Consider the following 23,132-nt stretch of genomic DNA (forward strand, 5'->3'; position numbering starts at 1 on the left):
CACTTTGATGGAGAAGATTAGGCTTTAAATCATCTGTTTGGAGGAACAGTGCAGCAGAATGGAGATTATTCCTGTTGGGGTAGACTCACGACTTTTCAGCATATAGTATAGATAGAAGAAATAAGTCTCATCTAGTATGTCTGGTATCTGAGCTTTTGCCTGCAGAATTTAAACATCTCATTAAGTTCTGTCACTGAAATGAGCCTCTGGCTAAATTTACTTTTGCCGGTGTACAAAAATTGTGTATGGATTTGAAATTAGGTCTTGTGCCACATGCTAATTAACATATACACTCATTTTCATTGTATTAACATAGCTAAATTTGAGTTACAGTATTTCAGATTTTTCTGTAATTTCATATATTTAGAAAAAAGATCAGTGCCGCCAGTATACAAGGCCTCATATTACAATATGCTAATCTTTAGTTATGTAGAAGTTTTGTGCACTACAATTGGTAACCATTTTCACATAATACTCATTCTGGTCTTGTAGAAATGGAATAAGGTGCAGAATGCTTTGCCTACTTGGTATTCCTCACTACTTTTTAGGTGTGTGTCTTGTGCAGTAAGTTCATTGTCCCCAAGCTCCCTCTTTTTTTCTTTATATCTCACCCAAACATTGTTTTCTCTCTGAGTCCCCACCAAGTGATCTGGATATTCCAAAGGCAGATCTTAAGGTTACCTCCTCTCTTTAGGGGTGTTCTGACTGTAGTAACAAGCCATTTGTTAAGGTAGGATGTTCCAAATTACTCTTTAAGTAGTAGACCTTGTTGAATACAGAAACAAGCGCTGTGGGTTTTTTTAATGAAAAAGTATAAAGTTTGTTGTCCTAAAATAATTTATTTCCACCTTCTAGAGACTCAAATAGTCTGCCTACAGCCTTTTTCCTCAGCTTTGGTAAACCAATGAAGATGTAAATGGGATGATTTTTAGGTTCAATTAAGCAGAGCTATCTCCACATATAGTACTTACTGGTATGCTGTAGATTACACAATACTGTAATACCTGATTTTAATATAGTCAGGAGCTTATCTTTGCATCAATCTTGTAAGCAGTTGAGAATCTAAGGATTCTTGTGAAGGTTTTATGTTCGTTCCTTGTGAAAAACTTTAAAGAAGCTGGATAGATGGGGCTTCATCCATAACCGATATTGTCTGAGAATGTTCGTGTCGGGGGGCTCCCCCCTGGTTTGGGGTTGCCGCCCCCGTCTGGGGCATAGTTCGGCTCACCTGGGTCTAGCCCCAAAGTGCAGTGCCCCTCTTTTAGGGGTAATACGGCCCACTGGCCTAGTCCCAAAGTCGGCTGCCCCTGTATCAGGGGGAATACGGCCCACTGGCCTGTGCAGGCTCTGTGACCTAGTCCTCAGACTGAGCTTCCCACTCGCCGGGGTTCAGGGCAGGAGGGGTGGGGGGCCCGGGCCCTCCCTCTCCACCGGGCCCCGACTCAGGGCCCTATGAGCGGCGGGTGACTCCCACCATTGACTCGGCGGGGGCTCCTCCCCGCAACGCCCCGAGCCCTCAGGGGCTTTTCCAGCTCCCTGCTCTGGGTCACTTCCTACCTCCGGCCCCCGGCCCGTCACGGTCCCACCTGTCGGCGTTGGTCGGGTGGCTGTAGCGACACTTCCCCCGTCAGCGTCAGCAGTGTCTGATCTGGTGCCTGGGTCACGGGGGGCCGGCCTGCGGCTCTGTCGCTGGGGGCGAGCCCGGCTGGGGCCTGGCAGCAGCGCGTTCAGCAGTCCTGGCGACTCCCTCTCTGGCCGGTGGGTGCTAGCTCCCACTCGGGCCGTGGTCTGCCCCCTCTGAGCAGGCCAGCAGCCTTTTATATCTTGGCTCCCCTCGGAGCATGCCCAGTAGGGCTGTGTGGGTGGGGCCCTCTCCACCCCCGGCTCCAGGTGGTTTCCCTGGGCTTGAGTGCGGGGCGGGGCCGCCCCGTCACACACCCTCCCCCTTAAGTGGGTACCTGCCCCCTTGCTTGTTCCCATCTCCTCTTCCCCCACCCGGGAAAGGAAATCGGCATTCGTGTGGGTCTTCCCCGGGTAATGGGCTATACTGAAGTCGTAAGGCTGCAAAGACAGGTACCATCGCATTAGACGGGGGTTAGTCTCTTTCATGCTATTTAGCCACCTCAGGGGGGCATGGTCCGTTACCACCTGAAACATATTTCCCAATAAATAGTACCTGAGAGCGTCTATAGCCCACTTCACTGCCTGTGCCTCCTTTTCTATGGTGGCATAGTTCTGTTCCCGCAAAATCTGGAATGAACCGGCGATAATATCCTGCTAGTCCCAAGAACTGGCGTATCTGTTTTTTTGTCGTAGGTGTTGTACATTCCTGCACTGCTTTCACCTTGTCTATTAGTGGTCGTACCGTCCCCCGCCCGACAGTGTACCCCAAGTAGGTCACCTCCTGGCGTCCCAGCTGATATTTCCGTGGGTTGGCGGTGAGGCCGGCCTCCTTCAGGGTCTCCAATACTGCTCCTAAGTGTTGTAGATGGGCCATCCAGGTTGGGCTATAGATCACCACGTCATCTATATATGCGGCTGCGTAGGTGTGGTGTGGCTGTAACAATTGGTCCATTAATCGCTGGAACGTGGCCGCGGCCCCATGTAGTCCAAACGGCATGGTCACAAACTGAAACAGGCCGAAGGGTGTAGGGAAGGCTGTTTTCTCTTTAGAAGCTGGTGTCAGGGGGATCTACCAATACCCCTTTGTCATGTCCAGGATGGAGAAGTATTCTGCCTGCCCGAGCCGTTCTAAGAGCTCCTCGGTCCGAGGCATCGGGTAGGCATCGAACCGCGAGATGGCGTTGACTTTGCGGAGATCGATACAAAACCGCATCGTACCGTCCGGTTTTGGGACGAGAACTATAGGGCTCCTCCACTCACTACGGGATGCTTCCACAGCTCCCATCTCTGACATCATCTGGAGTTCTCGCTGGACTGTATCCCACATCTTCCTAGGTAGGGGCCTGTGTTGGTCTCGTACTTTATGGCCCGGCCGGGTAGCAATGTGGTGATGTGTGGCACTGACGCGGCCGGGTTGGGTGGAGAAAAACCGTGCGAAGCTCTGGATCACCCGCTGTAATTCTCTGCTGTACTGGGTTTAGTTCCGGGCTCACTGTGACCTGCGCATCCCCCTGGAGGTCTCCTGTGGCCGGCCCGAGTTCTGGATCCAGAGGATAGGGAGTGACCAGTAGTCCTGTGGCTGTTTTCCATTCCTTCAGGAGGTTGATGTGATATGTTCGTACCTCTTTCCTCCTTCCAGGCAACCTCACTTCATAATCCACGGTTCCTATTCGCCGGGCCACCTCAAAGGGGCCTTGCCATCGGGCTAGCAACTTGGACTCCTTGGATGGCAGTAGGACGAGTGCATGGTCCCCTGGTTCAAAAGAGCGGAGCTTGGCCCCTCGGTTGTAGTACCAGGCTTGGGTCTCCTGAGCCTGTAAGAGGTTAGCCTTGGCAAATTCCCCCACCTTCTGCAGACGCTCCCGCAGCTGTAACATATAAGGCACTGTTCCTTGGACTCGAGATTCCTGTTCCTCCCAGCTTTCTCTTAATAGGTCGAGTATTCCCCTCGGCTGTCGTCCATATAGGAGTTCAAATGGGGAGAATCCTGTCGACGCCTGGGGAACCTCCCGAATGGCGAACAACAGGGCTGGTAGGAGTTTGTCCCAGTGTCGGGGGTCCTCGGTCACGAACTTGCGCAGCATTGTCTTTAACGTTTGATTAAAACGTTCCACCAGGCCGTCGGTCTGGGGATGGTAAACAGTCGTTCTCAGAGGGTGTATGTTCATTAGCCGCGACAGCTCTACCATCAGCCGGGATGACACATTGGTCCCCTGGTCGGTCAGGACCTCTTTCGGTATCCGCACTCGTGCAAACAGTTTGAACAGTTCCTCCGTGAGGGTGTGGGCGGTGGTATTGCGCAGTGGCACCGCTTCTGGGTAGCGTGTGGCGTAGTCCACTACCACCATGATATACTGGCAGCCCGAACTGGCTTTCTCTAGGGGTCCTGCGAGGTCCAACCCGATCCTTTCAAAAGGGATCCCTATCACTGGCAGAGCCACCAGTGGGGCTTTTGGCACCCCCTTCCGACTGGTGAGTTGACACTTGGGGCAGGATTCGCAGAAGGTACGCACGGCGTGGTGTATGCCCGGCCAAAAAAACCGCAACCCTATCCGTTGCAGGGTCTTTTCTCGTCCGAGATGGCCGGCCCATGGAAGCCGGTGCACCAGCCGGAGTACAGTATTCCTAAATTTGCGGGGAACCAGGAGTTGCCACATGTCTTCCCCCGTCTGGGGGTTCTGGACCACCCTATATAGCCAATCCGCCCTCACGTGGAACCGTGGGCCTTGGGCATGGCGGGCGTCTTGGCTTGTCCCCTCTCCTGGGTCTTGTACCTGCTCCCACGCTCGGCTCAAGGTCTGGTCTTCCCTTTGCTCTCTCAGGAAATCGCTATCCACTTCCAGGGTTTCGACCTCGCTCTCCCAGGCTGGGTGGTCTCCCCTGGCCGGCGGCAGGTCCATCGGTTGGCTCGGGGGCGGCCCTTCCTGCCCCTCTAGACTCTTGCCTTGGGCCGCCTCCTCCAGGTTGGGTGAAGGGGGACCGGTCCCTTGTGCTGACTGCTGACCCCACTCTCGCAGCACCCGGCCTAGGCCTCTCCAGTCTCGGCCTAATATCACCGGGTAGGCTAACGTCGGGATCAACCCCACGCTGTAGACCCCCGGCATCCTGGCCATCATCTAGCTGCACCCAAGCTGTCGGGTAGGCCCGTACGTCCCCATGGACACACAACAACTGGATGGTGGCCCCGGCTGGCTCGGGGTCAGGTATTAGGTCTGTCCTAACCAGGGTCTGGCTATACCCCGAGTCCACCAGTGCCACCGTGGGGATCCCCTCTACCCTGAGTCTCACCAGCATTTTGGTGTGGTCTGTTGGCTCTATTCCAGGCTCCGCCGCCAGTGCTTGCCCAAAGGGGCAAACCATGAGGGGCTCCTCCTTTCCAGGCTCCCTTTCTGGTCCCCCCTTTCCCCGGGCCCCCATCTGGCCCGAGACCTTCCGCTCCCAGCGGTCCTGTTGGTCCTGGAACCCCGCCAGCTGCCTCTGCAGTCCGGTGAGGCACACCTCTTGCTGCTGTTGCCAAGCCAGCAACCAATCCCTCCACCTCCGGGGCCCTTTTCACCCTGGTCTAACAACCCTCTTTACCGGCCCCTCTGCCCAGGGGCGGGGTCAAGTACCCACATTCTCCACCATGTGTCGGGGGGCTCCCCCCTGGTTTGGGGTTGCCGCCCCCGTCCGGGGTATAGTTCGGCCCACTGGCCTAGTCCCAAAGTCGGCTGCCCCTGTATCAGGGGGAATACGGCCCACTGGCCTGTGCAGGCTCTGTGGCCTAGTCCTCAGACTGAGCTTCCCACTCGCCGGGGTTCAGGGCAGGAGGGGTGGGGGGCCCGGGCCCTCCCTCTCCACCGGGCCCCGACTCAGGGCCCTATGAGCGGCGGGTGACTCCCACCATTGACTCGGCGGGGGCTCCTCCCCGCAACGCCCCGAGCCCTCAGGGGCTTTTCCAGCTCCCTGCTCTGGGTCACTTCCTACCTCCGGCCCCCGGCCTGTCGCGGTCCCACCTGTCGGCGTTGGTCAGGTGGCTGTAGCGACACTTCCCCCGTCAGCGTCAGCAGTGTCTGATCTGGTGCCTGGGTCACGGGGGGCCGGCCTGCGGCTCTGTCGCTGGGGGCGAGCCCGGCTGGGGCCTGGCAGCAGCACGTTCAGCAGTCCTGGCGACTCCCTCTCTGGCCGGTGGGTGCTAGCTCCCACTCGGGCCGTGGTCTGCCCCCTCTGAGCAGGCCAGCAGCCTTTTATATCTTGGCTCCCCTCGGAGCATGCCCAGTAGGGTTGTGTGGGTGGGGCCCTCTCCACCCCCGGCTCCAGGTGATTTCCCGGGGCTTGATTGCGTTGCAGGGCCGCCCCATCACAGTTCCTTATTAAAGTCTGTACATTATGCTAGAGAGACATCTTGGAAGAAACATGCACATGCCACTGTTTACTGATGGGGGGGATCTTATTTTTTCTTCTTTAATTTGTATTTAATTACAACAGCTTAAAAGCATTTGTCTGTTCTCACAGCTGTGGGGCTGCATCAGTGTGGGTTGTGGCTACTCTTTCAATTTTTGGTTTAATTTTTGTTGATGCTTTAAATAAGTAGGAGGCTAGCATTCGTATCAAAAGGAAAGAGAAGTAAAATTTAGGGATGATAAATATAGGTTAATTAAATAGTTGAGTAACCTCATGAATTCTTATTGGTTAGTTGACTATTCCATAGACCCTGGGAGCGGGGCCAGCAGTCAGTGCACCTCACTCCCAAGGAGTCCTCTGCCAGTCTGTGCTGCTGCCTCTGTATTAGAGGCAGCAGCTGGTCTGTGAGGGGAGTACTAGGTCTGTGGTCTGTGAGGGGAGTACTAGGTCTGTGGTTTGAAAACATGTTGCCCTGTGCTGCTGCCTCTGATAAAGAGGCAGCAGTGTGGAGTGGCAGCAGCCCTTGTCTGGGGGGTGGTTCTGATCTCCCGGACCCAGCGTGAGCTGGAACTGAGCTGGGCTGTCTGCCTGCCCGACTCCTAATACACTTTAAATGCAGAGTCACAGCAGAGGTAGGTCCCGAACCTGGCACGAGCCAGGACTGAGCTGGGCTGCTGGCCAGCCTGCTAAAAAATGTACTGGTGGAGGGTGTTTGTGTAGAAATGTGTGAAGTTTATAGCATTAACATATAAGCTTTTGCTTATTGGTTAATCGATTACATGATTATATCCCTAGTAAGATCAGGCAGTTCACACTGCCTTTTGGAAGTCCTGTAATACTAATCCCTTTGCCCTCCCTTCCTGCAATTCTTCATTCTTCAGGCTGTTGTAGTTTCTCTTGGGGTACGTCTAAACTACATGCCTCCGTCGACGGAGGCATGTAGATTAGCCAGATCGGCAGAGGGAAATGAAGCCGCGATTAAAATAATCGTGGCTTCATTTAAATTTAAATGGCTGCCCCGCTCTGCCGATCAGCTGTTTGTCAGCAGATCGGGGCAGTCTGGACGCGACGCGCCGACAAAGAAGCCTTTCTTGATCGGCACAGGTAAACCTGGTTTCACGAGGCATACCTGTGCCGATCAAGAAAGGCTTCTTTGTCGGCGCGTCGCATCCAGACTGCCCCGATCTGCCGACAAACAGCTGATCGGCAGAGCGGGGCAGCCATTTAAATTTAAATGAAGCCACGATTATTTTAATTGCGGCTTCATTTCCCTCTGCCGATCTGGCTAATCTACATGCCTCCGTCGATGGAGGCATGTAGTTTAGACGTACCCTTGGAGTTAGGAGTCTGTGCGCAAATTCCTAATGAGTTTCCTTTGCCGTGTAGCATTCGCTGACTTTTTCAGTCCTCTCTTGCTGTTTGATAGAACAGAGAACAGACTGCAGAGAAGCTTGGAAACATTTAGTTTTTCATTTCTCTGGTAAAGTTCTGTGTAACGGTGTCTACTCTTCTGGCTGCCAAAGCGGTCTCCTGTTTCTGTGGTGCTAGTGTTGGAGGACATGATGCTGCTGGCACCATTTTGTTTTCTTATCAGTGCTAGGAAGCTGCTGATTCTCCTTCTGTTTTGTGTTGATCTAGGTTCCAGATTTTTTTTAAACAGAGGAATATCCAGGGATGTTTCTTACATTGTAGAATCCATGGAGTTTAAGACTGCTTCTTTTTCAAACCACTCAATGGGAAATAAAGCCAGAACTCGGTGTGAATGCAGATGCTAGTTAGGTCTGTATCACATGACCAGACCACTGGTTTCTTTGGACACACACATACTACGGATTATATTACCTTCTATCCTGTTTTAACTCAGTGATAAATGCAAGAAACATTTTTATCTGAAGAGACATTCTATGAAAAAAGATTTAAAAAAGCTATGCCTTGTATGTATTATGGTTATGGATTTAATTACTACCTAACCATCAGTTACTTGAGCACTCTACATGCAGAACACTTTCCTAAGTAGCCTTAACCTGAGCACTTATTTCTACATATTTTTCCAGATAGCTTTAGACTTCTGGTCAGATTTGTGATAACCCATAAGGTAGGTTACATTTTGTTTCATTCTCTTGAGTTGGCATTAGTGCCTTCATTCAGGGTATGTGAGTGCTAAATACCTAGGGAAAACTGCATTAAAAGGGGATGCTCAGAGTCCTTAGAAGAACCCAATATTTGTCCTTATATACCAACTGGAAAGTTATGAGGGTTCTGTATTCTAGGAATTCCACTTGCTGCCACAGATTTGTGCTTCACATGTTAAAGCTTCACTTAAATACAGACTATTCCTCACAGTTAAGTAGATAGCCAATGAAATCTGCAAATAGCTAGACAGAATAACTCAAAAAAGCAAACTGCACCATTAGCTCAATCAGCTCTAAAACCTGAAGAAGATAAAATGTCAACATTAACTGTTTTGATGCTGATCATTAACAAACTGTCTGCATATGTGTTTATCTTCCATCCCAAACTGCTTGCTGGAGGTGCAATCGCTAGCTGCCCCCTTGACAGCTGCCAGAATAACAATTTAGTTGGGATTGGTCCTAGGGATGTTAGATATCATGTAATTGAATAATTGTGTAACTGCATCAAATATCAGAGGCAGCAGTGTTGGTCGCAGGGAGCCCAAGCTCCCCTCGGACAGAGACTGCGCTGGCACCTCTGGGAGCAGCCTTTGTCTGTGACGAGCCTGGGCCTGCTGCAGACAGTGGCTACTCCACAGCAGTCTCCCCTGACATCCCCCCTTCCATGTTGCTGCCTCTGGGAGGCAGCAAGAGGAGGACAGTTGCTCACGCCTGTTCTTCCTGCATTGGTGCCTCTGATAGAGGCAGCAGTGCAGAGGCAGGGGAGCAGGTGGCTCTGTGGGAGCTGACACGCGTGGAGAGCTGGCTTGTAAAGTGGCTTCCCGCATGTACCGGCTCCTGCCTGCCGCCCCTCTCCCTCACTCTCCATGTTACTGCCTCTCAATCAGAAGCACCAGCGCAGGGAGGAGGGCTCTGGTTTCTGTCTCCTCCACCTCCTTGCTGCCTCTGAAACAGAAGCATCAAAGTGAGGGAGTGCATGTAGTTGACAGGATTAACTGATAAGCCCAGGCTTATTAGTTAATCGTGTTGTCAACTACATGTTAACATCTCTAATTGGCCCTGCTTTTAGCAGGGGGCTGAACTTGATGATCCCCTGAGGTCTCTTCCACCCTCTGATTCTATGCAAATGTCCAGCAACTAATTATGCAGGCAACTTAAAATGAATTTTAGATTGCTGTGGCATTGAGGAGGACTTGTTCATCATTTAGCTCCTTTTCCCCCTCCTGACACACATTTCTCCCAGGTGTGCTTGACAGTGAAGGGCTATAGAACAGTGGCAACAGAACTGTGATCACTGTGCCAGGTTTTAGGAATTGCATGTTCACGTATGCTGTGCATGAGTTTGTTTCACAGCCTCATTTGTCTGATGTAAAAAGTATTTGCACGGTCCTCGCATCAGATAAACAAAAGTAACAGCTGAGTTACCCGCTACTGAGGAAGGTCCTGTTAAACCACCTTTAATAGTGGGAAGAATTGGTCTTTTAAGGATTTCCTCCTTGCATTTTTATTACTTTATGGAAAGCGGTCATTCTTTCAAAAATCCAACTGTGGGATCTGTATGGGAAGGCTGTGAAAGACATAAATGAACTTGTTTATATATTTAAAAAAATAGTATTTTAACTGTTACATTGAGTGATTATAAATGGCTTACTCAGACTTTTAGTATCTAAAGAAAGTGTCAGTAAATAGAAAGTGGATAGTGATCTGATCCCCAGTGAGCCCATACAAATATTTGACCTCAGTAGTACTGGACAGTGGAGACATAAATGTCTTCCCTTTTCCAAATCTCACTTGGGCCACTGTTTCCAAAAAGAAATGTAGGCCAGTGCAGTCAAATAATTTTTCTGGGTGGTTTAAGGCCACTGTATATGAAGGATGTTAAATAGCAAATAAATGACTAATCATGTACTTGATACAAATTGTGCCAAGTACACAGTTAGTCGATAAGGGGTCGCTGTGGCTCTGCAGTTTAAATGTAGTAGGAGCCAGGTGTGCAGGGAGCCCAGTTCCTACTACATTTAAAGTACAGAGCTGCAGTGCAAGTAGGTCTGGGACCCGGTGTGAGCTGAGGCTGCTTCAGTCCTGGCTCTTGCCGGGTCTGGACCTCTGCATTTGAAATGTAGTAAGAACCAGGCGGCTCTTTCTACATTAAAAAGGCAGAGGCACAGCGAGCTGAACCCAGTACGAGTCAGGACTGAAGTAGTCCCAGCTCACACCAGGTCCTGCACCTCTGCCTCCCCCGGACCTCTCCCCCTGCACCATGGAGACGGTGCTGGGGGGAAGCGGGAAACTGGCTTTTAAACCAGCTCCCCTCAGCACCAGCTCCTGCTTCCTCTCCGCCCTTGCAGCCTCTGATATAGAGATAGCAAGGGGAGGGGAGAATGAGAGTAGTCAACTTTACTACCCGATAAGCCTAGGCTTACTATTCGACTACTCTTTTACAACCCTACTGTATGTTACTTTCCCATGCCTTTTGTGGTACCTATATCTCGAAAATGTGACTTCTAAACATTACAGGAATAGAATGTTCTAATGTGAAACTTGTCAATTGTCATGAATCACTGCGGGGGACAAAGAGGGTGGGGAGGGGGAGGCTGTCTTTTCTTCTGGCTAACTTTAGCGTCAAAGCCGTCCCCGACGCGCTCCCTCCCTGCGGCAGTCTCAACCCCGGCAGCGGCTTCTAAAGTGAACCCTGGGGGGTCCGGACAACTTGCTGGGGCTGGCATAAGTGAGCCCCCACCATCCGGAAGGAGAGCGGCTTCAGCGCCGATGCCGGGAGCGCCGCCGCAGCTGACCAGCAAGCCTGTACCAGCTTCAGCCGCACGCTCCTTGAAATTGACGAGCGCGCCGGCACCGCAATTGACCAGCCTCCTGGCACCGGCTTCAGCGGCTTCTGCGGCACCCAGCGGATCGGCGCCTATTTCGCCGGCCTCGGCGGTGACGTTGGCACCGTCTCCTCCAGCACCAGGACCTGAGGCGGGACACGCCAGTGCCTCAGACTCGGCACCATTGCTAACCCCGGCACCGGGGGCCCTGCCGGCACCGACACCAGATCAGCAGCAGCTGACCTCTCCGGCACCGTCTCACCTTCACTTGGTGCCTGGTTCCCCTGTGCTTCGGGCTAGGGATGAGACTTCAACATATAGAAAGTCATAGAAAGTCACTGTCAAAGACCCATTATAGGGACAGATCTCTTTCCCTGTCTGCTTCACCAAAAAGGCGAAGTCGCTATCACGGCTACTTTTCCCCCTCGAGGAGTAGGTACAGCCGGCACGATTATAGGGATGCGGTGTATTTAGATACACATCGGTCCCGTTCGCGATCCCGGTCGCCCTCCCGTCTCTCGAGGTACGGATCGGTGAGGCGCTTTCCATGCCGCGTTTATTATATCCAGCATGGTGGCGCACGTTCTTCTTGATACCCCTCTCCGTCACACTCTGAACGTTACTGTGAGCGCTATTATAGATCATATGTCGATCGTCCCCAGCATCACCATTCACCACCATCGCATAGGGGATCTTCTCACATCTGCCAATCACCGTTAGCGGAATACTTACCTCATCGATCACAACCACTGCCCTCACCTTCTCCAACTAAGAGCCCAACAATCCAGTTAGACCAATCCGAACCAGAGGAGGGTCAGTTGTCGGAAACAGAGGACCCTAAGACGGAAGCTTCCCCAGCGGACTGCCCATCGTCTTCCCTGGATGAAGCGATTTACCCAGTTGAAATCTCCCCACCAGATGATCTGAAGCATTTTCATGATCTCTTCAAACGAGTGGCAGACACGCAGGACATACAGCTAGCAGATGTGCCTGTTAAGAAACATCGCCTTTTGAAGAACCTCCGCCCTCAACAACGTGTGAAAGTCGCGTTACCAATCGATGAGGCGATTATGGAAGTGGCGGATGAGATATGGCAAACCCCAACATCGGTTGCACCTACAAGTAAAAAAGCTGATAGAAAATATTTTGTTCCAGCAAAGGGGTTGGTCTTTTTATTCAATCACTCCCAACCTAATTCACTGGTAGTAGATGCAGCGCAACGTAGGGGTAAGGAGCCACAATACAGAAATACCCTTTTGGACAAGGACAATAAAAAATTGGATATTTTGGGGAGGAAAGTCTATTCCTCAGCTACACTTTTACTTCGCATTGCAAATTACTCAGCCCATTTGTCGAGCCATAACTTCGATAATTACTCCAAACTAGCAGATTTGTTTTACCATCTCCCAGACACCAAGAAACCACTCCTGAAAGCAATAGTACAGGAGGGGTACACGTCATGTAGCGCTGCACTTCAGATTGCTATGGATGTGGCTGACACAGCAGCTCAGGCCGCTGCGACTGGTATCGCCATGAGGAGATCATCTTGGCTTTCGTCAGCAGGGGCGCCGAAGGAGTTGCAAAGCAAGGTTGAGGATCTGCCCTTTGACAAATTTAAGCTTTTTGTGGCAAACACTGATGAGGTCCTCCACTTGGGAAAAGACTCATGCACCACGCTACGTACACTGGGGATGTACACACCTTCCTTCAAACGTAGGCATTATTTCCCTTACCAACAGAGATATGACTTCAATTTTGCTAGACAGCAATCACGTCCTTTTGACAACCAACGTCCTAGACAACGCCCCCAGCGTAAACGACCACAGCAGAACCGTTCGGGTAATCAGCAGTCGACTAAGCAACAAATTTGACTTGCTTGTCGAGGATGCAAACCAATTGCCCATAGTCAGTACGGAAGCTCATCATCTTTTTCACCATCATCTACGCTCTTTTTACCACCACTGGTCTACGATCACCACAGACAGATGGGTGCTAGAGGTAGTTCAATCCGGCCTCTCCATCCCTTTTCTCTCTATTCCCTCCACCACTCCCCCCTCCCCGTCCCTCTTCAGGGACCCCTCTCACGAGAAACTGTTGGAACAAGAAGTTCAACGTTTGCTCACCATCGGGGCGATAGAGGGAGTTCCCAAGCAGTTTTGGGGAAAAGGTTTTTACTCCCGATATTTCCTCATACCAAAGAAGTCGGGAGGATGGAGACCCATCCTGGACCTTTGAAAGCTAAACCGGCATCTTCGGAGGCAGCATTTCAAGATGGTAACCTTATCAACCATTCTTCCGTCATTGAACAAGAAGGATTGGTTTGCAGTCCTCAACTTGCAAGACGCTTATTTCCACGTAGAAATTCACATGGCACACAGACGTTTCCTTCGTTTCCGATTGGGGAGCGAGCATTACCAGTACAGGGTCCTACCATTCGGCCTGGCATGTGCTCCCAGGGTTTTCACCAAGATGTTAGCAGTAGTCGTGGCCCACCTACACAGACTAGGGGTGACAATATTCCCCTACTTAGACGATTGCCTTCTCAGGGGTACTTCTTAAGTAGTAGTTCAACCGGTTAAGTAGTAGTTCTGCAGAAAAGGACCTGGGGGTTACAGTGGATGAGAAGCTAGATATGAGTCAACAGTGTGCCCTTGTAGCCAAGAAGGCTAATGGCATATTAGGTTGCATTAAGAGGAGCATTGCCAGCAGATCCAGAGATGTCATCATTCCCCTTTATTCGGCTTTGGTGAGGCCACATCTGGAGTATTGTGTCCAGTTCTGGGCCCCCCACTACAAAAAGGATGTGGACACATTGGAGAGGGTCCAGTGGAGGGCAACCAAAATGATTAGTGGGCTGGAGCATATGACTTATGAGGAGAGGCTGAGGGACTTGGGTCTGTTTAGTCTGCAGAAGCGAAGAGTGAGGGGGGATTTGATAGCAGCCTTCAACTTCCTTAAGGGAGGTTCCAAAGAGGATGGAGAGAGGCTGTTCTCAGTAGTGACAGATGGCAGAACAAGGAGCAATGGTCTCAAGTTGAGGTGGGAGAGGTCCAGGTTGGATATTAGGAAAAACTATTTCACTAGGAGGGTGGTGAAGCACTGGAATGGGTTACCTAGGGAAGTAGTGGAGTCTTCATCCCTAGAGGTGTTTAAGTCTCGGCTTGACAAAGCCCTGGCCGGGTTGATTTAGTTGCTACTGGTCCTGCCTAGAGCAGGGGGCTGGACTTGATGACCTTCTGAGGTCTCTTCCAGTTCTATGATTCTATGACCTATATGGAAACATGTCATATGGGTCGGACAGTATCCGACGAATTTGCTACTCTGGGTCTTCTCATAAACTTGAAGTCAACACTAGTTCCATCCCAAAATCTCATGTTCATAGGTGCGCGCCTCGATTCAGCTATGGCGCGCGCATATTTACCGATGGAACGTTTTATAATAATCAAAGAATTGATACACACAGTGGTCCACGCTCCGACAATTCCCACACGCGTCTGTCTACAGCTGTTGGGGCATATGGCTGCTGCCACCATCGTAGTGTGCAACGCAAGGTTACGTTTTCGTTGCCTCCAGCACTGGTTAGCCATGGTTTACATCCCGTCAAGGCACAGTGTCCACAGACTGGTAGTGGTACCATAGTATGTCCGGGAATCCCTGCAGTGGTGGACCAACCCGACCAATCTTCTCACGGGCGTCCCATTTCATCACCCTCAACCTACTACACAAATAACTACAGATGCCTCCCTCATAGGCTGGGGAGCTCACATGGTTAATTCCACGGTCCAGGGACGTTGGTCACCACAAGAAATGCTACTGCACATCAATCTGCTCGAGTTGAGAGCGGTGCTGCATGCCTGCAAGCATTTTCAGTCACACATTCAAAATACAACGACCAGGATTTTAACGGACAACATGGCGACTATGTTTTATATAAACAAGCAAGAAGGTGCCCGATCCCGCTCTCTTTGCGCAGAGAGCATCCGTTTATGGAATTGGTGTATTGCCAACAACACTGTTCTAACAGCTTCCTAATTGCCGGGTGTCAACAATTTAGTAGCGGACTCTCTCAGCAGGCGTTTTCCACACGACCACGAGTGGGAGATCCGCACGGACATACTCAATCGTATTTTCGCTCGATGGGGATTTCCGACGATAGATCTGTTTGTGACAGAACTCAATTTGAAATGTCCCAATTTTAGTTCGAGAGCCGGGATAGGACAACACTCGCTGGGGGACGCCTTCCTTCTCCACTGGGGAACGGCACTACTGTACGCTTTCCCACCGACAGTATTAATTCCCAGGGTTCTCGAAAAGATTAATGTAGACAAAGCTCGGGTAATCCTTCTAGCGCCAGCATGGGCTCGTTAGCCTTGGGTTTCAATGCTCCACCAGATGTCAGTGAAAACGCCATATCCTCTACCTTTTCTTCCGAATCTGTTGACCCAGGACAACGGATCCATCAGTCATCCGCGACCAGAGGTTCTACACCTCACTGTGTGGATGCTGGCTGGTTTACCGACTCTGAGCAATCCTGCTCTCAGCGAGTCAAGCAAGTGTTGATGCACAGTCGAAAACAATCTACACGAACCGCTTATACAGCTAAGTGGGCAAAGTTCCAAGCATGGTGTGCGGACAATAACGTGGACTCGCGGTTTGCATCCTTACCTTGTATATTGGATTATCTTTTACAACTACACGACAATGGCTTGGCAATTGCATCGCTACGGGTACACTTGGCAGCAATCAATGCATTCCACCATAGGGATGACGATATTTCCTTGTTCGCTCACCCTACTACAAAAAGGTTCCTGAAGGGACTTTCAAATCTCCACCCTCCCTGGAGGCCTCCTCCTCCCTCATGGAACTTGGATCTGGTCCTACAAACTTTGACTCGTCCCCCTTTTGAGCCTTTAGTGACGGTAACATTGCACTTACTTACGGTCAAGCTGGTATTTCTCCTAGCTCTCACTTCAGCTCGCAGAGTGAGTGAGATAGCAGCTTTTATGGCTTCGCCGCCCTATACGGTTTTTTCGAAAGAATCGGTAACGTTGAGGACCCATCCAGCGTTTATTCCAAAGGTGTCTTCTGAATTCCACATAAACGAACCGGTAGTTTTACCATGCTTCTTCCCAAAACCCCATACCTCAATGCAAGCAGCACAGTTACATACGTTGGATGTGAGAAGAGCGTTGGCGTTTTACATCGACAGAACACGGGGTTTTAGGAAAACAGACCGTTTGCTAGTGTCAGTGGTGAGTCACTCAAAAGGACAGCCTTTAACTTCTCAGCGTATTTCCAAGCTCATAGTGTTGTGTATCTCTATGTGCCACTCGCTGCGAGGGAAGCCTCTCCCCTCTCGTCCCAAAGCTCATTCAACTAGGGCAGTTGCTGCTACTACGGCCTGTCTCATTGGGGTGTCCTTTTGTGACATTTGCAGAGCGGCAACATGGTCCTCGCACACGACTTTTGTGAACCACTACGCCATAGTCGATCAGTTTACTTCAGATTATTCTGTGGCTACAGCAGTACTGAATTGTGCTGGTAGTCTTGATTCCGGAGCGCTTTAATTCTATTCTGTGTACTGCTCCGGAGTCACCTAGAGTGGAGCACCCACGGGGCCACTCGAAGAAGAAAAAGAAGTTACTCACCCTGTGAAGTAACGATTGTTCTTCGAGATGTGCCCCATGGGTGCTCCACGACCCGCCCTTCCTCTCCGCTCTGGAAATTTCTTCTTAATGTTTCTTACAGATGAGCGGATGAGAGGAACTGACGGTTGCCGGCTCGCGTGCGGCTGATCAAAGGCGCGAACGCTATCCTGGGGAACCACACATGCGCGAGCCGGCGGAGCACGGCTATGAAAAGTCTCCGAGCCGCGGCGCTGGGACGGGACCCGACACCTAGAGTGGAGCACCCACAGGGCACATCTCGAAGAACAATCATTACTTCACAGGGTGAGTAACTTCTTTCTCACAGATCTCACTTTTTTCAATGAAATGCTTCAACACTTTTGTCTTAGTTTGCAAGAGATGGGCCAAGCTCATTCTGGAATGTTGACTGACTGATTTTTAAATTGTCAGTTTGCTGTGAACTGTGAAGGTGTAGATCGGATTACATATAGAACCTACTTATGTGGGGTAGCCTGTTCTGGCTCACCAGCTGGCTGAGAGAGAAATGATTTGTTTAGAGGTCATATTACTAATGACCCTAGGCTTCATTCTTACAAGCCTGAGCCCCCATGAGCTTTATGTGGTTGGATATTATCTCTGGAAACAAGAGGTTCAAATTTCTGAGCCCATGGCAAGTTTCTTCACTGTGAAACTGTATCAAAACCAAAGTTAGTGGTGACCTGCAAAGGTGATTATTTTTTAAAACAAAGCTCAACAACAACATAAAAAGGATTTGTTGCCTCTTTTGTTACTTTATGATTGTGCGGGTCCCGTTGCCCCTCCTTCCCTTTTTGCAGCCCTCCTGAGCTGCATGCCTAGAGTTATTAACCGCTTCTCAATTCCGCTGCACTTCGGGTGTGCAGGGTGGGGGGTCTGGGCCCACCCTCGCTCCCAGACCCCAGCCCAGGGCCCTAAGGACAGAGTCACTCGGACCTGTCCCACCGGAGGGGTTTAGCCCCTTAACCGCCGGTGCGCCGGCTCCGTGCCCTGCCCTGGGCCACTTCCACCCTACATGCCCCCGTTCCTCCCATCCTCTGTCCCATGCTCCTTGCTCCTTACCCCCAAATCGCCTTCCCCCTTCCCGGTGCTCTCCGGGGGCTTTATACTACCCCGCGCTCCCCTCCCCCCGGGCGTCTGACATCATTTCCGGCCGCCATGATTCTCCCCGTGTGCAGGGCGCGTTGCTTAGCAACGCCAGCTGTCCCGCTGCTCAGCTGCTCTTCAGCCCCTGCTGTGCCGTGTCCCCCACAGCGAGAGCGCGATCGCAGGGTCCGTGCGAGGTGGGCATGCTTCGGGGAAGTAGGCGGGTCCCACCCCGTCACAATGATGTATAAAGGAGACTTGTGAGGGAATGGATATGTGTTGAGGATTTTCCTGCTAGGCTTTTCCCATAAAAATATCATAATGTCCATTTTTGGGGTTTGAAAGAGGAATTATTGGAGTCTCTGAAGATGCATGTTTTGTGTATTTTTCCTGCTTTTGCATCTTTTCTGTCCAGTAAACAGTTTTTCCAAATCCAAGGTAACTGGATATACTTAATCATATGTGTTTCATCAAAGTTCTATTGATAATCCTCTTTCCTTAAGTGGAAAGGAAATATACTGTTTCTTGTGTCCTTCAATTGGCATTGCATCTGTGCAGGAAATTCAGGTGCAGCATTAGAAAACAGCAATAGCTCACTTAGCTAGTATATTCTCTTTGAAGCTAATTCTTTTCATATTTTGCATCCCTGTAGCGGGGACCCCCCCATGTCACTCCGAGGCCCCGCTCCTAGTCCCTCTCGGGTGTCCCTGGGGCCTTCTGCCGAAGCCCCTTGCTCACACGCTCCGCTGATCCGTCACACGGACGCTCCCCGTCACACGTCCGCACCATCACTATTCGGGGTCTGGCTCATCCCAGCTTTCCCGCTGCCACGGGGTGTCCTCCGGGCTCCTTCCGAGGCGCCTCGCCGCCATCCGGGCCATCGTGCCAGTCTCCCACGGTGTTTGGTGCCCCTCCCTTGCTCCCACCTGGGTCACCACCTGTGGGGGCGGAGAGCACAGCCAGCTCCTGCTCCCCCCCCCCCCGTCTCCTCCCTGCCTCTCCCCTTATGGGCGCCCCAGTCGGCGTCCTGCCCCCGCGTGCTGTCCACTTTCACCGGGGCCCTAGCGCCCACCGTAGGGTTGCCAGATGGTTGAAATAAAAATACTGAACCCCCCCCCCCAAATAAAAACACCGGGAAAAAATTCTGTTGAAGGAAAAAAAAGGGGGGGGGAGAACAAAGTTGTTGAGGGGGAAAAAAAGAAAAAAGCACTCCAAGACTTATTAAGAAAAAAAAATTTAAAATAAAACAGCATGTCTCCTTTAAGAGTGAGTGCAGGGATAGGAACAGGGGAGAAGTTGAGCACTAAGACCCAGGGGAAGCATTGCTTCCCCTAGGTCTTTTGGCCGGCAGTCATTTTGTGCCAGCAGCTTCGGGGAACCAGGTAAGCATGTGGGCTAGGGTCGGAGGCCTGGGGGTGTTGGGAGTGGGGGGGAGGATCGGGTGAGGGGGAGGAGGCCAGGTGCTGAGTGTTTGTAGGGTTGCCAGGTGCCAGGCATTTTCGCCTCCTGGCCAGGGAAAAAAATCAGAAAGTACTGGAGACACTGAATTTTTTTTACTGGACAGGAGGCAAATATACTGGAATGTCCAGGTGAATACCGGACACCTGGCAACCCTACTTGCAAGCATCTGAAACACATTTTGAGGCTCCCACAAGAGCATTTTGATCAAGGCACAAGTTTACAGAACAGGAAAGTTTATTTTATAAAGTCAGTTTAATAGTTTGTGGCCAACACCTGCAAGTAATTCCTCTTCATATCTCAAGGGATCTACTGAATAAACAGGTAACCAATTGGAATTGAGTAACCGCACATCAGCATCCAACAGATTGACAATTGAAAGCTATATCCACTGCATGTTAGAATCCAGATATTCTTCATAATATTCCTAGTATCTCATGGGTTATCTCTTGTAGTTTCCACAGAATAAATAATGCTTTCTCTTATGTATCTCATTTTCATTTGTTAACATACCCACTTCTTAGCCACCTGCCAGTCATGTGATATTCATGGTCTTCATTTATGTTAGATCCTGAAGGTTATTTGAATATTGTTGAGAATTTCTATTTTTGTGAGTGTCTTTGTTATACAATTCTTAAAATCTAAATAGCTGGCTGCTGGTTACTTACCCTGCATTTACTGAGTATTACAAACTGGTCAGGGGTGTCCTGGCCAGCTGATCTAACATCAAGTTTGATTCTAAGAAATACGTTTTATTACTTTGACATATGCAGAGCTGTTGGGAAAGGAGGAAGCAGACTTTCTGCTTGTGTAGATGGAGGCTTATATGCACAGAAAAGTAGCTGTAGAGTTTTTATATTCTGTTTGCAGTAACAGTAAACAGAGCATCTAAAATAACCACTTGCACATCGCAACAAACACATCATCATTTGCTTAAAAAGAGTTATAATTACAGTTGACGAAGCATGGACACCATAAAAATGCATTAGTTTGGCTTGACACATTAATTACCTGTTTTTGCAGATGTTTTTATATATTGTTGTGTGAACAGTTTACAAAATAATTACAGGAAAGTCATATGGAAAATAAACTAAGTGGGTGGTTTCTCGCCTTAATATTTTCATTCATGTGAATCTCTGTGAGGCACAGCTGCTCTGTAGCAAATGCAGAGAGAGAGAGAGGGAGAGGAGGAATCTTGGAGGGTTTCTATTCAAAGGTCTCTGTCATCATCGTTACCACATTTTTATAACTTGCTTCAGCAGCATAGCTTTTAAACATTGAAAATGGCATGGGTGACTTAAGCCCAATGAATGGACTGGGGTATGGGGAGAGTTTGATATTGATCAAATGAAACACAAATCTTATAGTGTATCTGGGGCTACGTCTATATTGCACAGTTAATTTTGGAATAAGCTATTTTGGAATAGCGCGTCTACACGGTGAAGAAGCCTCAAAATGAGTCCAAGGTAGGCTTCCCTAATGTAGATGTAATATCTTGATTTAGAGTCCCAGGAAGAATAACTTAGAATGGTCCTGTTGAGGGGCTCTTTCGAAATAGCAGCAGTGGATTGCTTACACACGACTTATTTTGAAATAGCTATTTCAGAATAGGCGTTATTCTTTGTAGAATGAGGTTTACAGAAGTTGGAATAAGCTGTCCATTATTTTGAAATGATGGAATTGCTGTGTAGTTGCTCGCATAGTTATTTGAGAATAATGACACACTCTAGGAAAATAACTGAATGGGAAAATATAGTAGTAGCTGTAAACAGGATGAGCTTGTAAGACTAGTTGTGAAGATTCATCAAGAGCTTTAACAGTTCTTGTTTGTTACTATTAAAAAAATCTTTTAAAGCTATAAATCATAACAAAAGATGCTCCTATCAATGATTCAGAGCTCCATATTGAGGAATGACCTCCTGATTTCTGTTGGAAATATGAATAAAAAGTTCCCAAGGAACACTTAAGAGAAAAAGATTGTATTGGAAATGTTATTTTGCCGCCTTAATTTTTTTTTTTAAATTTTGGGATAGGTTTTGGATAGTTTGTTCAATACTTCATTCCTATAAAACATACAAATACAGCCCCTCTGCATTTCTCTGACAGGTGAAGTATGCATCACTGTTGTGAAAGATCTTGCAACTTAACAGTATTTATCCAGCTGTGTATCTTATTCAAGTGAGGAGCGAGTTTAAAGTAACTTAAATTCTTACAGGCCTATCACAATCTTACTGGCCTATCACAGTCTTCCTCCCCCATTGGTAGGGGCCTTATAGCGGCGTGTGTGTGATACAACCATACTTGTAAGGAATGTAAGTGTGGGGTGGAGTGTTGGGGGCTCAGAGCAGATGATTCTGGTGAGAGGGCTGCAGGGGACTGGAGAAGTGGGGGGTTCCGAAGTCAGGGCTGGGGTGCGTGAGGGGCACAGGTTTGGAGTGTGGTGGGGGTTTCAAGAGTGTTAGGGAAGAGGAAAGGAAAGGATTGGAGCCAGAGAGAAGCTGTTGCGCCCATATGAGAGCTGGGCCCAGATTGCAGCCTAGTTGTCAGGCTGCCGTAACTGGAGCTGGGCTACTGCATCCAAAATGTGAGGTGGACCATGCCGCTGGGGCCGGGGCCGGGGCCGGAGCCCCAGCTGGGCTGCTGGGGCTAAGCTCCTGCGGCAGTTGCTGTGCTGCTGGAGCCAAGATGTGGGGTCTGTTCTAGGAGCACGGCCGCTGAGGACAGATGGGTGCAGTCAGATGGGGGCCAGAGCCAGGTCGCTGTGGCTGGATGAGGGCAGTTGCTACCACTGCCAGCCCCTCACTCACCTGGCTGGGAGTGTGCATGTGTCCCCTACAGTGTGCCCCTTGTGGAACCCGTAGCTGGCCCCTTTACACGAGCGGAATGCCCCAGCCAGCTGTTGCCGGAGTGCAGCCGGTTCTTACAGGAGTGGTGCACCGCCTCACTTTTTTCACCTCTGGGGAGCAGCTATGAGAAATGAAACCCTGGCATAAATGCTAGTGTCTGCATTTACCGTAAATTAGCGTATATAACCCGTGCATGTGTATTACCCACATCCGTGCATAACCCGTGGTTTTTCCTGATTGTGTAAAAAAAAAGTCTTAGATAACCCGCACATGTGTATCACCCGCGGGAGTTAATGAACAGCACCTGTAATGAAGTGTTAATGAACCGCAGCTGATGACGCTGAGCAGTAAGTATGCTACAACCCTTATTGCTGGTATATAACCCCTTTGAACCACACTGTTTTACCATTTATTTATTCCTTTAGTAGTTTTAACTTGTAATGAATTTTAAAAAAGTATTTTTAAAACTTTTTAAACATGCCTAAGCGCAAATCCTACACAGATGATTTTAAATTGTGTGTTGTGACATATGCAAAGGACAATGGAAACAGAGCAGCAGGGAGAAAATATTCTGTCAACGAAAAGTCTGTTCAGGAGTGGAGAAAGGAAGAAGCAGAGATTGAGAAATTACACCCTAGGAAAAGAGTGCACTGGGGAAAGAAAGTCAAGTGGCCGAATCTAGAAGATAACCTGTTGAAGTAGGTTCGTGCACAGAGAGAGAACAAACGGGCGGTGTCAACGGTAGCCATACAGTTCAAGGCTCGACTTATGGTTATGGAACAGAAAATCTATGATTTTAATGGGGGCTCGGGAAATTGGGTGTGCAAATTTATGTGGATAAACAGTCTGTCAGTTCGTGCACGGACATCTGTTGGCCAATGGCTTTCCAACGAATGGGAGAAGAAAATGGATGATTTTAAAACTTTTGTACGTAAAGAAATTAACCAGCTAGGCTTGAAACCAAATAGCGTTATTAACATGGATGAGGTGCCCAGGTCATTTGATATACCCGCTACTTGATCTGTTGCGGAAACTGGATTGACAACAGTCAGTGTAGCAACCACCGGTCATGAACACACCTGTTTTACAGTAGTGTTGGCATGCACAGCAAATGGT

At 49.6% G+C, this 23,132-nt stretch overlaps 1 protein-coding gene across 5 annotated transcripts in view; it reads left to right on the forward strand.

The window, feature by feature from the left end:
- The window catches only part of RPS6KC1 (ribosomal protein S6 kinase C1), a 190,369-nt gene that overhangs the window by 59,290 nt on the left and 107,947 nt on the right, over nt 1-23,132 (forward strand). Inside the window, exon 1 of one of the 5 annotated variants that reach the window (XM_014569768.2) lies at nt 16,786-16,914. The exons of the other annotated variants lie outside the window; for them this stretch is intronic. Within the exon in view, the coding sequence (XP_014425254.2) occupies nt 16,818-16,914 (97 nt within the window). The 5' untranslated portion in view covers nt 16,786-16,817. Of the gene's footprint in view, nt 1-16,785; nt 16,915-23,132 lie in introns of those variants that run through there. 5 annotated transcript variants of the gene reach the window in all.

Source organism: Pelodiscus sinensis, chromosome 3 (genome assembly GCF_049634645.1).
Source record: "Pelodiscus sinensis isolate JC-2024 chromosome 3, ASM4963464v1, whole genome shotgun sequence".
NCBI classification, from domain to species: Eukaryota; Metazoa; Chordata; order Testudines; family Trionychidae; genus Pelodiscus; species Pelodiscus sinensis.